This window comes from Phaethon aethereus (genome assembly GCF_964289735.1).
Source record: "Phaethon aethereus genome assembly, chromosome: 6".
Classification (NCBI taxonomy): domain Eukaryota; kingdom Metazoa; phylum Chordata; class Aves; order Phaethontiformes; family Phaethontidae; genus Phaethon; species Phaethon aethereus.
This window is the reverse complement of record NC_138580.1, coordinates 18,237,146-18,251,514: the sequence shown is the minus strand read 5'-3', so window position 1 is coordinate 18,251,514 and position 14,369 is coordinate 18,237,146. Positions and strand designations below refer to the sequence as shown.

Sequence of the window (14,369 nt, the reverse complement as noted above, 5' to 3'; positions counted from 1 at the left end):
GGTTTGTGACAAGTGCAGATTTGCTGTGTCTTGGGGTTGAGCTGTGGGCAGTGCCAAGATGCTGGTAGTGAGTGAAGTCTGCTTTATGCTTGGACAGTCCTGCCCGTGTTAGACGTTAGAGTGCAACGTGTGCTTACCTTTTATTTTCACTGCAGTATTTCATCACCTTGCATTTGCTGTGGCTACTCCCTTGCACACTGCTACAGGCCACAAGCATATGCATAAATACTAACTACAGCACAGTTTGGAGGGAGAAGGGAGAAACCAGTAAAACCACAGTCACCCAGCTCTGTCTGAGGTCAGAGCCTGACTCCAGCGGGTGGCAGCTCTGGGAGAAAGGTCAGCACCCAATTGCTCAAGTCTTTGGTTCATTGTCCTCGGTGTGTAGGAAACAGTGTGTGCTCCACTGCCGTGCCTGATGTGTTCTGGGAGGAGTCACAGCAAGCAGCCTGCCTTATCTGCTTTCTGATAGCTGTCCTCTGCCTGTACTTTCGCCCCTCCAGGCAGCCGGCCTTTGGGAACCTGGTGGAGCTGGTGCTGGAAAACACACTGCAGAATATCCTCATTGAAGCCAATCGTGGGGAGGTGGTGCTGACAGCCCGGCCCAGGGTCATTGCTCTACCCCCCAGCCCTTCCCGAAGGTAGCAGTTATCTGTGCTGTGGCAGGGGACAGGACCTGTCCTTAATATGTCAGGTTGAAGCATATCCCATTTTCAAGACCATGTGGATTAGCCAGATCACTGCCTATCAATGCCAAGGCTGCCTGTGCAAAAGTGGCAATCCGCTCCCAAAGCCTCTGCCCCTTCTTGGCTTGTCCTGAGCCACAGAACACAGGTAGTAACACTACAGCCTTTCTGTGGACCAGAGACCATCATGCAGCTCTGGGGCAGGGCCCTGTATTGAATGGCTGGCAGAAGGGGCTGGCCTGAGGCACTGGTGGGCTCAGAACAAGGAGGGTCTCTTGGGAAAAGGGGTCAAGGAGCAGGCAGCACAGCCTCTGGCAGCAGAAAGGGGACAACGCTTTCACAGTCCAAGATGGTGTGGGATCCAGTTAGGTTGAGGAAATGGCCACTGGTGGGGAGGCAGATTTGGGGCTGAGGGCAAAGCATGAGGATTTGCCCTGACGTGGGGAGAAGTGCAGGGAGATGGGATTGAGAGAGGATGGGAGAGGGTTGTTGGATGGATATATCATCTCCAGAGCTGCAGGAGTCTTGTCTAGATAGATGATGGATGTTCCCCATGATCCCTCTGGGAGGGATAATTGCCTGGGGAGAGGTGGCAGTGGGCTCCACACTCCACCCCAAAAGCAATCTCTTCTTCTTCAGAATCACCAATCCAGCACCCCCACCCTCGAGAGCATAGCTACTGGGCACTGCGCTGCTTGAGCTCTTCAGGCACGTCAACTGTTTCCACTCTTCATCCTGCCTCGTGACGTCCAGGGCAACTCTGATCCTCCCATACCACAGCCTGAACTTGGCATGCTGGCTGCCTCTGAGGAGGTATGTCCTGATTATGTCCTCAGCTCCCCTTTGAATCCTCTGGCAACTCCACAGCAGAGTTCAATGAGATCTCTCTGTGGCTGGCCACATCATTGGAGAAGAACCTCCCTGCACTACAGGGAGCACATGGACAACCTGTGCTTGTTCCCACTGCCCCCAGTCTGTACCAGCTGGGAGAAGAGTGGAATCAGCTTTGAAATGCAGCTGGGGAAGGACTGACAGCTGGGCAATTCAGGTGCTGAGCCCCTGCTGACCACAGTAGGATGCAGGTACTGAATCCTCCTCCTCTCCTCACTCCAGCAGCTGCTGAAGGTCCCACATACAGCACCCCAGCCCAAAGAGCAGCTGCAGCACCGTATAGCACACTCGGCAGCCCAATAAAAGGAGTGTGGCCTCTGGGCACACTGACACTGGTGTGTAACATATATAATCAATGCATCTGAGTTTGGGAGCACCCTGGACAAGCTCTTGCCTTTCCAAACCTCAAGGCTGTTACCTGGGGAAGGGGCTGCTTTGAGCCTTGGCCTGGCACAGGGAGGGTGTCACAGTGAGGAACGGGGTTGTGGCAGCCGGGAGGTGGCAGTGTTAGTTGTGAGGAATGCCAGGCTGGTGCTGGGCACCGGCTCCCTGGCACAGGCTGCAGGCTGGCCGTGCCAGGCTGGATTTGCAGTATCTCCCCTCTTCTGCAATCCTGCTGTATATAACCCCTGCACGGGCTCCACCACACTGCGTTTCTCCAGTCACCCTGCACTGGTGGGGATGCAGCTGGTGTCCCCCTCCAAACACTCCTGCCCTGTGTTCCCAGCACCCAGCAAAGATGGGAGCTGCACTTTCTCCCCTTGCAGTCCAAGAGAAGACCATGCACAAGGAGCTGCAGACGGATTTCGCCCTGCTTGGCAGAAGGCAGGTGCCTGCTGTGCCCAGGAGTGCTGCAGCTCACCCAGCACCACCCCAGCGCGCCGCTCTGTGCAGCAGCCCTGTGTGCGTAACCGTTACTAAGCCTCAGGGCCAAGCTGTTCCTGTTGTCAGAGATACAGCAAAGGCACTGCCAGCCCCAGAGCTCAGCCTGGGGCCTTCACATGCGTCCTGGATCCTTCTGATAAGTGCAGACCGTCTCCACCCCTCCCAACACCCTGGGTGGCTAAAGTCACAGCAGCTTAACTGTCTTCCTCTGGGCTTTGGGTGGTGCTGAACAGGCAATGGGGTACCACCTCCTTCCTCCCCAGCTCAAGGCAGCAGCAGGCCCTGATTGTTTAGTCCAGTTAGAGTGACTGTCTGGTCCAGGCTCCTCACCAGGATTTGCTCACTACAGCTGCTCTGTAGTCCTGTGACAGGCTTTCCAAATGGGTAACACAGGCAGGAGCAGGACCCTCACCGTTGTCCTAAAGCAGGTTGAATCCAGGTGCCTGCAGGAGCCCAGGAGCATCCTGGAGCAGCGGAGACAGGGTCAGTGAGTTTGTCCATCCTCAGACCTGCTGCGTGATCTGATGCTTTCTGGACTGTGTCACCATTAACTCCTCTGCCTTGTGGGACAGATGGGACAACAGGGGAAATGCTGTGTGTTAGTCTGGTGTAACACCCAAGAGCAAATGGACAGAGCCTGAGTGCAGACACATGTGCAGGGAATGATTTTTTTGCCATTAAAGCTCCGATCCTCCCTGCTTTCCCATGTTGAACACAGTCTGGACCTGGAGGAAACAGAACTCACACTGTATTTGCCTGTTGGAGCACTACCAGAGGTAAATTCACTTTGCTTAGCATCTCTCTAGTAGGAGAGAGCCCTGAAACAGTGCCTTCAGCAACAGGTGAGGCATGGAACAAGAGGTTTGAGAACTACCTACACATCTGAGAGATAAATCTTTCTTCCCTCTCCTCTTTGCAGGGGGTGTGAGATGGCGGTGTGTCACCTCCATTCTAGGCCTTCTCTGGTGCTCACAACCACTCAGTGAACACTAAGCAAAGCCAATAGCAACTGTCCCACACTTTTCTTCTTTTATCTTCATCCTCAGTTAAAAATACACCAGGGACAGCCCCTTTCCCAAGTTTCAGAAATTTCTGCTTCCTCTTCTTAAGCTGGGAACTAGACCATGGCCCTGGTTTTGGAAAACACTCGCATGTGTGACCGAGCCACACCGCTTTGGCAAAGGGCGTGGGAGACAGCAGCACACCCAGGCACAGCTCGGCCTAAGCTCTGCAGAGTGGGTACCCTACCGCAGTGCACTCACCTGGGGGCTTCAGCGCTTCCCTGCTGCTCCTCCCCACACTTGGATCTTGGGGGCAGTGGAGAGGTGAAGGGTGGGCAGAGATGTGCAGTGCTGGCGGGGAGGGCTTGTCCCTCATGTTGCTTTGTTGCTACCCACTGCCAAGGATGAAGGCAATGCGACCGTGGGACTGTATTAGAGACATACCCACAGCCCAGCTCCCAGAAGAGGGGAGAAGCCCTGTCTCTGCTAACCACGTTTGGGTCTCGGGCAGGAGGAAGTCTGCGCTTGTTGTACCGGCTTCTAGGGCTGGATTTGGCCCCTGCCTCAACACCAGCCACGTTTCTAATGCACATCTCTCTAATGGTGATACTGTAGATAAGGGTCCTGCTTCCTCCCACCGGTGTTCGGGCAGTGAAGTGGGGTGATGTTCCCGGGGGGTTGGCAGGTATACGGCCAGCGTGAGGATGGCTGAGTGTGAGCTTGGCTGCCCTCCTCCGTGTGCTATCAGGAGCGCTCAGTCATCAGCCAGTTAATGCAGCACACAACAGGCCTTTTCTTCTTTGCTGTTAGTCCTGGCTCCCAGGGAGGGGTGAAATGGCCTTGGGGCAGGTGGGCAACAGAAGCTATCCTGAATCCCATTAAAACATTTAACACCTTCTGAATCGTGCCATTGTCTGGGAGATAAAGGGAAGGGAACAAAGCTGCTCTTGGTCTTCCCTGCCAGGGTGTCTGCAAGGCTCTGCTGTCCCCTTGCAGCTGGGGAGCCTGAAGCCCCTGCAAAGACCCACTTGGCATGGCTCTGTGCCCGTGTGGGGAAGGTGGCAGTGTTAGGGGACAGTCCCCTGGGCCCCCTGCTGCAGGTGTGCACAGCTCCTGCTTGGAATCAGCCCCTTCTCCCCCCGTACTGAGTAGGAACCTGTAAAGGTCCTGCCGTGACTAGCCTGCAGTGTCTGTGCAGGCAGGGCAAAGTCTGGCGAGGAAAAACGTGAAAGTGGTCCTCCCAAAACCCTTGGCAGAGCTGGGCAGAGACCCTTCACCCCTGGCCTTCCATGCCTGAGATACAGGGCTTTGCTGGCTCGGCTGTGTTGCTTTGGTATTTGGGAATGGGGACTTCTTAGTCCATGCTCAGGCCAGGGCACAATGGGTGGCTCCTGATGGACATGAGAGGTGCTCTGACGTGAGCTAGCCAGTCCTCGTGGGTCAGTGAGGCTCCACAAACCCTTGGCTGCTGCAAGAGGAGGCTGAGCCTGCCTCTGCCGGGGCAGCTCTGTTGAGTGCACAAGCAGGGGCTTGGTCCCAGCACTGCCTGCCTGCAAGGGGAAGAGCACATGCTCTTCATCATGAAGATGCTGCCCTGGAGATGCCAGAGCCGGGAGATGGAAGATGTTCCCCGAGATAGCTGTCTGCTGCAGGGCACTCTGCAAGCTCAAGGGAGCCGCTTTCCTCCTGTTTTCCACTGGGCAGCCCTGCAAGGGCAGTCTCCAGTTTTTGGTGCATGGTGGGGCCCTGCCCTTGCAGGAGAGAGGTTGGGGTGAGAAAGCATTTCTGACAGACCATGTCATGCTGTCTTGGAGGTGTCTGCTGGAGTTCCAGCAGCAACAGTGTGGTGTTTTGGGGTTTTCTGACTTCTCCAGAAAGGGAGGGCAGCCAGGCAGACTGCGCCAGGAGCTGCTGCTCCGCTCCACCAGTGCGTGGCCCAGCGGGCAGAGGCCAGAGTCCTTCCCAGCACGTTTCCCAGCTGGGAAAGGAGAAGTGGGCAAGCCCGAGCGTCAGGGCCTGGGTAGGATCAAAAGGAGAGGGAACATCACATTTCCTCTTAGCACCACAACCAAGGGCAGAGGTGGTTCTGCATTTCCTTTGCTGGCAAGACTATAGGTAAAGAGGATCAAGGCGACTGAGGCCAGCACGTTGGCGTCACTCCAGCTCACTCCTGTGCTGGGCTCTGCTGGGCTGGGAGCCTGCAGGACCCGAGCCCCAGAGACAGCAGCAGACGGGAGGGATGCAGCCTACCTTTTAAAATCCTGATTTGGAGAGACAAGTCTCCAAGGAAGAAGAGTTGGGTGGCAGTGGCTGATAAGGATCTGCAACTACCCACTTAGATTTGGGAATCCACTGCAAGCACACTCTGGCTCTGGAAGGAACAATGGTGGCAGTTTCTGAAGCACACCCAGGACCAGGATACCTGCAGGTGTCTGCCGTGGGGGTTAAAGCAGCGTTACCCCCTTCCCCACCTGCAAGCACACCCATCTACACAAACAAACACACCAGTGCACTTGCACAAAAGAGCTTCTCCTGCCGCCGCAGCTGCACTTCATGCTCTGTTATCCAGGGAGCTGTGGGTTCCAGAGCAAGCCAGGGAGATAGCCCAGCTCCTGCTGGCTCCAGCTGAGATCAGCTGAGGACTCTCAGGGCTGAGCAGTGTGGCTGGGTGCTACAGGAGCGTGTCTAAAACTTCTCCCGGCCCCCATGGGCTCTGCACGCTGCCCTCATGGCCAGCATGGGGGTGCCTGCACTGGTTACCCCACGGGGCAGTGACACAGCCGGGATGCAGGAGAGCGCTGTGACTCCGGGATGCAGTGACCCCACGGGAAGGCGCGTCCACGTGGAGCGAAACACATCCTGTTCTTGCGGCTGCGTTGGGAGAGCTGGCTGCTGGCCTGTGCGGCCATGCTGGCAACGCTCCCAAAGAGAGCGAGCAGAGGTGGTTCTGTTGAGCTCTTCTTTGCTGCCCGGCTCAGAGGTCTGTGGGCTCCTGTCAACGAAACGTGCGTTGCCCTGGTGTGCCCAAGAGGCCTTCATCATGAGTGGGGGGATTGGGGTGGGGGCAAAGGGGTCCTTGCCATCACCAGCACTCGGTGTCAGGCTGCTTAGGATAGGCAGTAGCTTTGCTTTCCAGCCCTGGGACCTTACTGCTCCCTCACCTTTCAGCAGCCCAAAAAGCCTTGCAAAGCAGGCAGCCCCCACGCCAGAGGTGCCCAGGTAGGGTACCCCCACACCTGCCTCCCCTGGCCCCCAGCTCTCCCCTTCACCCCCGGCTGCAAAGTGAGCCAGGCAGGTGGGTGGAAAAGTGACAGCTGGTGTTGTTCCAGTGCAGGTTAATGAATGTCTCCTCCTCTCCCCCCCCACCTCCTCCTCCTCCTCCCCACCGCCCGCCCCAGCACCCAGGCTCCTGGCTCCTATCAGCCCATCAGGCTCCCATTAACAAAGGCAGCCCTGGAGAGTTTGCATAGAGACCTGCTCTGCCTCTAATCTAGGTGGGCTAATCGCCTCCCTTGCCCAGCCTGCCTTCCCTGGGTCAATATTTGCTCTGAGCAAACACAGAGCCGTGACAGGTGTGCTGGGGAGAAGGCTCGCCGCCGCCAGCCCAGCCCTCTCGCCTGTCTCTGCTCAGTCACATCTCTCTGGCCCCCCGATCGCCGGCCAGCCAGCGCTATTTTTGTCAGGGCTATAAAAGCCCCATCCAGCCGGCGTCACCCTCATTTTCTGCTCGTGAGCCGGCGGGGGAAGGCGAAGCCGCTCACCTGCCAGCTGCCAGCGTGACACCGGAGCCAGGTGAGCTGCTGTAGCCTGGCACGCTTGGGCCGGGGTCCTGCCTGCCCGGCTGGGAGCCGGGTGTGGGGGACACCCTGGGGGCTCCCCCGGGATGAGCATTGGGAGCTTGGTGGCACCCCCGAACTCCTGGGAGGGAAGGGGACGTGCTCGGGGAACACCCTCCCGGTTGTCCCTTTTCCTTGACTCTTCCCTTCTCTCTCACCTGTATTTTCCAATCCTTTCTGTTCCCCTCCCCTCCTCCATTTACTTTCTTCCTTCCTTCCTTCCTTCCTTCCTTCCTTCCTTCTCTGTTTTCCCACCCTGCCTCCCCACCCTGCCGTGCCAGTTTAACCCGCCCCTGCTCTGTTTGGCTTTCTCAGGCAGCAGGTGTCAAGCATCCAACCTTCCGGACTTTACCCCCAGAGAAGCTGGTTCAGAGCAGCGGGTGCAGCAAGGACACTGGCTCCCAGCCTGGAGGGACCTGGCTCGGGAGGAAGGATGGGGAAGGGGCTGCCACAGCCCATGGCAGAGCACCCCTCCAGCCCACATCGTTCGAGCCCGGAGCAACTCTGCACTTGCCTGGCGTCGAGCCCCACGTGCAAGACCTGACCTGAACGTTTTGTTCGTTCGGCTCGCGTTAGGCAGGTCCAGCCCGTCTGCAAGCGGTGCAGCATGTCCCATGCGCCCACGACCTGCAACTGCGTAGGGAGTGCACGTCTGCTTGCAACTCACGCGGGTCATGCAAGCTGGTGTGCAGCACGTGTGCTCAGACGAACATACAGCCAGTGTGCGGCGCGCACAACACGCAGTCTTCACCCAAACACATGCATGAAGCGTATGACCTGTGTGTGACGCATGCATGAAGCGATGGACAGGCAGTGCACACAGACGATGCAATCCACGCGCTGCATGCACGAGCACCATGGGACCTGCACATGCACGGGACCGTGTGGCACTGGTACACGTGGCATTTCTGATGCTCAGCTTTGCAGGCTGTGACGTGCAGGACCCACGACTGTGTGCCCGTGGCATGACAGGCACGTGTAACACGCTAGGCACATGCATGTCCTGCCTGCACGGCTGCCCGCTGCCTGCAGCGGTTTGCTGGGGAAGGGCAGCCTGGCCCTGGCACCCCGGCAGCACGGCAGAGCCATGGCAGGCACGGGAGCCCTGGCAGCACTGCCCTGGCACAGCGCTGGCCCAGGGTGGAGCTCGCCGGGCGCTGCCAAATGCGCAGGTAGGTCTCGATGGTCTACTGGCACCAAGGGAGCTTTAGCTGCCGAAACGTGCAGGCAGTGCGGAGGGAGGGCAGGAGCAGGCAGGGAGGAGCAGGGCAGAGGATGGGGGGGTGTCGCATCCTTTCCCGCACGCCTCGGCCCGGGTGCACTCCCAGGAGCTGTACCGCCCAGCCCTTCCAGGGTCCGTCTGCCTGGGCGCTGGGCTGCCCTGGGCAGGTTTTGCTGGCTGCTCACCCTCAGCCTGCGGGCCAGGCACCAGCTCCCGCTGGAGGCAATGCCTCTGCCCCTGCTTGCTGTGGAAGTGGATCCGGCAAGCCGGGAGGTCCCTTCCAGCTCAGCCCTTCCCACTGCCTGGCCTGTTCTTAAAGCGCAGCGCAGTGCTTGACTTGGCCTCCTGTCCCATCCCGTGTCCCGTACCCGTCCCCCCGCAGCCAGCGCAGAGACGTTCAGAGCTCGGGGCTGCTCCTAGCCCCGTGGGGACGGCAGGGAGTCTCAGGGCGCTGGGAGACGGGACAGCCACGGACCTGCTTTCCTCCTACCCCCCCAGGATGTTGTCTTGGGGGTGCGGAATGCCCCATACCTCACTGCCTGGCCATGTCTGCTATTTCTCTGACAGCCCTGAGCACGCTCCTGCCCTGCCCTAGGGATGCCGCTCCTGGGCAGTCCCCAGCAGGCACAGGCACTCTTGTAGCACAGGATCCTGCTGCGCTCAGGGATGCTCTGAGTCTAGAGGTGTGTCCCGAGCCCATCTTGCAGCCTCACCACAAAGGCTGAGCCCAGCCCTGCAGTGTGGATGGAGGAGAGGCTGGAGGTGAAGGAACCCAGGAATGTGCCAAAAGACAGGATGATTCCTGCTGCTTTCCCTCACCCCCACCTGATCCACGTGCAAGACAAGGCTCAGCAGCCCCTGCCCTGGAGCAGGAGAGCCCTGTTCCCTCCCTGGGGTGCCCCTGCAAGGGATGGAGATAAGGCACCTCCTCAGTTCCTTCCCTGGACAGATGCTTGGAAAGTTTCCAGCAGGTGGTGTGGGAAAGCACCAAAATCAAAGAGCATCTCCTTGGGTGCTGAGCTCCTCAGGTCCCTCCAGTGCCAAGTGCCCATCCTAGCCTGGGAACAGCCACCACACAGTGTGGTGACTGGCCATCACGGTGGCCACAGAGCCCTTTGGGCCATGTCTCTGTGCTCTGTCTCCTGCCACCAAGCCCGGCAAAGTTGAAAAGCTGAGAAAGCACAACACATCCCCTTGGTACATACAACCCACTGCAGCTGCCCCGCTCAGGCTGGGATCAGAGCATGATTAATAACGCTGAGCAAAGCCAGACCCTGCTGCCCACGCTGCTCCAGCCGCCGCACGTGCGTCCCCGCGGGGGCAGAGCCCGGCGGAGATGGTATCTGGCAGAGCAGGGCTGCGGAGATGCTGCCTGGCCGCCTCACTCTCCCTCGGTGGCTGCACACACCGCTGGGCTGCCTTGTGCTCTAGCGTGACCCAGCACCCCGTGGGACCCGTGTTGCACCCTGTAGACAGCCCAGATACTCCAGAAAAGCCTTTTTTTTGGCTTTTCAGGGCATCTGGGCAGACGGCGGGGAGCCAGACCCTGCGCTGGCGCCAGCGGCAGGTCTGTGCGCAGGGCAGCACGTGTGCCCCAGCAGGAGAAGGGGACAGCCGCAAGCAGCAGCGCTAGAAATTTGCCCCCCCCCCGCCATACTCCCAGTCTGCACTCCCTGTCCCAGCTTTTCCAGCCCAGTGGCACTGGGAAGCCGTGACACCCTTCAAAGCCGGGGGTGGCCCCGGGAAGCCACGTTGCCCTATGCGCTGTGTGGGCTGGGGAATGGCCCTTTGGCAGAGTTAGCACCCAAGGGTGAGCACGCGCGTCTCCCACGTCAGAGCCAGCGCCGGTGCCAAGGGCTGTGCCAGGCTGGCAGGGGATGAGGCGCAGGTGGGTGCTGCTGCCTGTGCTGACCCCCCACCCGCCGGGCCCCGCACGGCTGTTTGCGTGGCGCTGGGGGCCTGGGGATTTGCATGGTGCAGCTTTGCACGGGCAGGATTTGCATGGGGAGGGCAGGGTGCAGCAGGAGCACTGGGGAGGCATGAGTGCCCGTGTCTGCATTTGCATAGAGGTGTAGCTTGCATACAGGGTTGTGTGGCTATGTGTATATGTGTGCATTGATTTTGGTGCTTTCCCACACCGCCACATGGGGAGACCTTATAGCAGCCTTCCAGTACTTAAAGGGGGCTTATAGAAAGATGGGGACAGACTCTTTAGCAGGGCATGTTGCATAGGAGAAGGGGTAATGGTTTTAAATTAAAAGACGGCAGATTTAGACTAGAGATAAGGCAGAAACTTTTCACTGTGAGGGTGGTGAAACCCTGGCCCAGGTTGCCCAGAGAGGTGGTAGATGCCCCATCCCTGGAAACATTCCAGGTCAGGCTGGACGGGGCTCTGAGCAACCTGATCTAGTTGAAGATGTCCCTTTAAAGGTCCCTTCCAACCCAAAGATTCTATGATTCTGTGATCTGCGTGCACAGCTGTGCATACGTGTGTGTGTCCTCCCTGGGCGGTGCGGAGGCGGTGCATCTTGCTACTGCACTCACTGTGCTGTTGTGTGCCTGTGTGTGTGTGCGCGCGTGTGTGCGCTCCTGCTGAGCTAAACGTGCGGTGGCCGTGCCCCTGCCACGCCTGCTGCTCTGTGTCAGAGAATCACAGAACGGTTTGGGTTGGAAGGGACCTTAAAGACCATCTAGTTCCAACCCTCCTGCCACGGGCAGGGACACCTTCCAGTAGACCAGGTTGCTCAAACCCCATCCAGCCTGGCCTTGAACACTGCTAAGAAAGGGACATCCACAGCTTCTCCGGGCAACCTGTTCCAGTGCCTCACCACCCTCATAGTGAAGAATTTCTTCCTTAGATCTTATCTAAATTTACCCTCTTTCAGTTTAAAGCCATTACCCCTTGTCCTATCACTACATGCCCTTGTAAAAAGTCCCTCTCCAGCTTTCTTGTAGCCTCCCTTCAGGTACTGGAAGGCTGCAATAAGGTCTCCCCAGAGCCCTCTCTTCTCCAGGTTGAACAATCCCAACTCTCTCAGCCTGTCCTCACAGGAGAGGTGTTCCATCCCTCTGAGCATTTTTGCGGTCTCCTCTGGACCTGCTCCAACAGGTCCATGTCCTTCCTGTGCTGAGGGCTCCAGAGCTGGATGCAGCACTGCAGGTGGGGTCTCACCAGAGCACAGCAGAGGGGCAGAATCCCCTCCCTCGACCTGCTGGCCACACTGCTTTGGATGCAGCCCAGGGTATGGTGGCCTTCTGGGCTGCGAGCGCACGTTGCCGGCTCGTGTCCAGCTTTTCATCTGCCAGTACCCCCAGGTCCTTCTCGGCAGGGCTGCTCTCCATCCCTTCACCCCCCTGGTGCCCTGGTGTGTGTGCATCGCAGGAAGGTGCAGGCGTGAGCAGAGGCGTGCGCCATTCCTGGCTGCCTGTGGGGTGCTGCCTGCGGGCTGCCTGTCCTGCCCAGCCTGGATGGGGTGTGCCACCCCGGGGCAGGCACTGCTTTGCCACAGGGTGTAGCAGAGGCAGCTGGTTGCACCCCAGCGGCCTGGGGGGATCAGCCCAGCGAGCTGCCGAGGGTCTGTGTGGGCACCCCAGGGACTGAGCACGGGTGTTGTGTGGGCACCCCTAGATCCCAGCTGTCCCCCACCATGGCTCTGTTGTGCCTGGAGGAGATGCCCAGGCTGAGCAGGGGCTCCCTGCCCCTGAAGATCACTGTCCCAGCACCACTGCGGGTACCCAGCCAGCTTGCACAGGGAGACCGAGGCTGCCTGTGTCCCTGGGGCTGGGCTAATGTTGGAGGTCAGGGTGTTGCTGGGCTCCCCATGGTTGTCTCCAGCCCCCCAGCCTGTTCCTGGCCAAGGCAAGGACCGGGGCAGGGAGCATGAGGGACTCTCCCGGCTCTGTGCTGGGGTCTTGCACTCCCTGTGACAGGCTGTAGCTCCAGATACTCCCCAGGGAATGGGTCCATCCCACACATCCCCCCCCAGACTGTGGGGGGAGGCAGCCTTCAGTCCAGCTGGCTCTGGGACAAGCTTATTGCTATGTGGCAGGCAGGGTGGAGGGGAGAGGAGCAGGCATGGCACTGCATCCTGCCATGGTGAACAGCAGGCAGCTCTGCCCACCCCCAGCCCATTCCTGTGGGGAATGGGGCACAGGGTGTGGGGAGCTGTGGGGAGCATTGGGCACAGGGTGGGTACAGCCTGGCATCCTCCCCCCTGCACCCACAGGCAACCGCTGTGAGGGGACGGGGTTTTCCATTGCCCCAGGAAAGGGCTCTGAAACCCCACGAGCAACAGGGCTAAGGGGGGAGCTTGCTGAGGGACACAAGGTGGTGGTGGGGAAAACCTAGTCCTGCATCTCGGCGTGCGTCAGCCCCAACCTCCCATGCAGCCTCCAGGGGAGGGGTGAGCGATGGGGCTCCCCTCTCCGAGGCCAGCCGGTGGCCCCGGGGAGCACGTGGGCAGCCCGCCTGGGAGATGGACATTGAGCAGGGTGCCAGGGCCGCTGCTCCTGGCCCAGCTGTTGCCGGCTTCGGGAGCCCAGAGGCAGGATGTTCTGTTCTTGCCGCAGCGCCTGGCTCGCCCCCGCCTGCGCTGCCTCCTCAGAGCTGCTGGAGGAGGGGAGCCGCCGCTGCCAGGCTTTTCGTCTGCCTCCTGGGTGAGTGTCACCCTGGCTCAGGGTGCCTGGCCCTACAGATGTTGCCAACACTGGAGTGGGACCTTGGCCAGGCGCTGGCTGAGCTGGCATCCCTTGGCTGGGGGACTGAGGGAGCTGGGGAGGCCCAAGGACCGCTCCCCAAGCCTCTGCCTCCAGCCCTGTCCGTGCACCCTGCACCCCCATGGCAACACTCCAGGTGCTATAGGTAAAGCTGGGATCAGGGAAGCTGTGCTCACCCCATGGTGCCCCTCCAAATATGATACCATGTACTGAAGGAGATGCACCTGCAACTGCATCCAGGACGGCTGGGTGCGGGGCTGGACATGCTCCCCCTGTCCCCATCACCACTCCCCTGGGACTGGTCTGCGCTGGGCACTGTGTGGGGACCAGCATGTTCCTCCAGGACACTGTAGCTATGGGGTGCCCTGAGGGTGCCAGGCTGGGATCATCTGGGGTAACAGGCAGGAGGTCGCAGTGGTTGGCACCAGCGGGCTCTGTTTCGGGACAGGATCTGGACCCAAGGACCAGATGCCAGCTCCTCTGCCCCGGTGCCTGGCATCCCCATCTGGGTAGGTATGATGGATAGGGGCAGGAGACCTGAGGCTGCAAGAGACCTGCCATCCTGGGGACCCTCTTGGAGCAGCCCAGGTGGGTTTTGTCCCACTGTCAGTCCCGTACCAGGGCTGGGCCAGCCTGGGGATGCGACACTTGCCACCTGCTCACACCCAGGCTGTAATACACAGGCAGGAGGTGAGCAGCTGGCGGAGCCTCCCTGACCTTCAGGTGGGATTAGTCCCCATGGGAACAGTGGGGAGCCGGCAGGTGAGGCCACGGCTCCCCCGGCAGCTCCCGGGGACTGAGCAAGGCTGGCAGAGCCGGGAGGCTGAGAACAAGCCCCATGGCCGGTGGCATCCCACAGCCAGGCCTGGCAGGTGCCACGCAGGGCAGGTCCTGGAGGGGTGTCAGGGGGTATCCTTGTCTTGGTGGGTCTTTGCAGGTGCATCTCCAGAGCTGTGGGTGCCACAGGGCAGAGTGGGCACCCATGGTCCCACAGGGAGGGGGCGAGCAGCGTGCATGGGGGTGGCCAGGTCTGGAGAGCCGGTCCCAGTAGGGATACTGGTGGCTGGCTGAGGGCCATGGGTGCATGGGGAGAGCGGAGGCTGCAGTGAGGGGTCCTGCGTGGGACACCACC

General features: G+C 59.8%; 1 protein-coding gene across 1 annotated transcript in view; it reads left to right on the top strand.

The window, feature by feature from the left end:
• Positions 1-1,362, top strand: part of CFAP65 (cilia and flagella associated protein 65) — a gene marked incomplete at both ends in the record, with an annotated part of 31,804 nt that extends 30,442 nt beyond the window's left edge. The window contains 2 exons of the mRNA XM_082001481.1: positions 504-641; positions 1,326-1,362. Coding sequence (XP_081857607.1) covers positions 504-641; positions 1,326-1,362 — 175 coding nt within the window. The remainder of the gene's footprint in view (positions 1-503; positions 642-1,325) is intronic.
• Between the last annotated feature and the right edge of the window lie 13,007 nt (positions 1,363-14,369).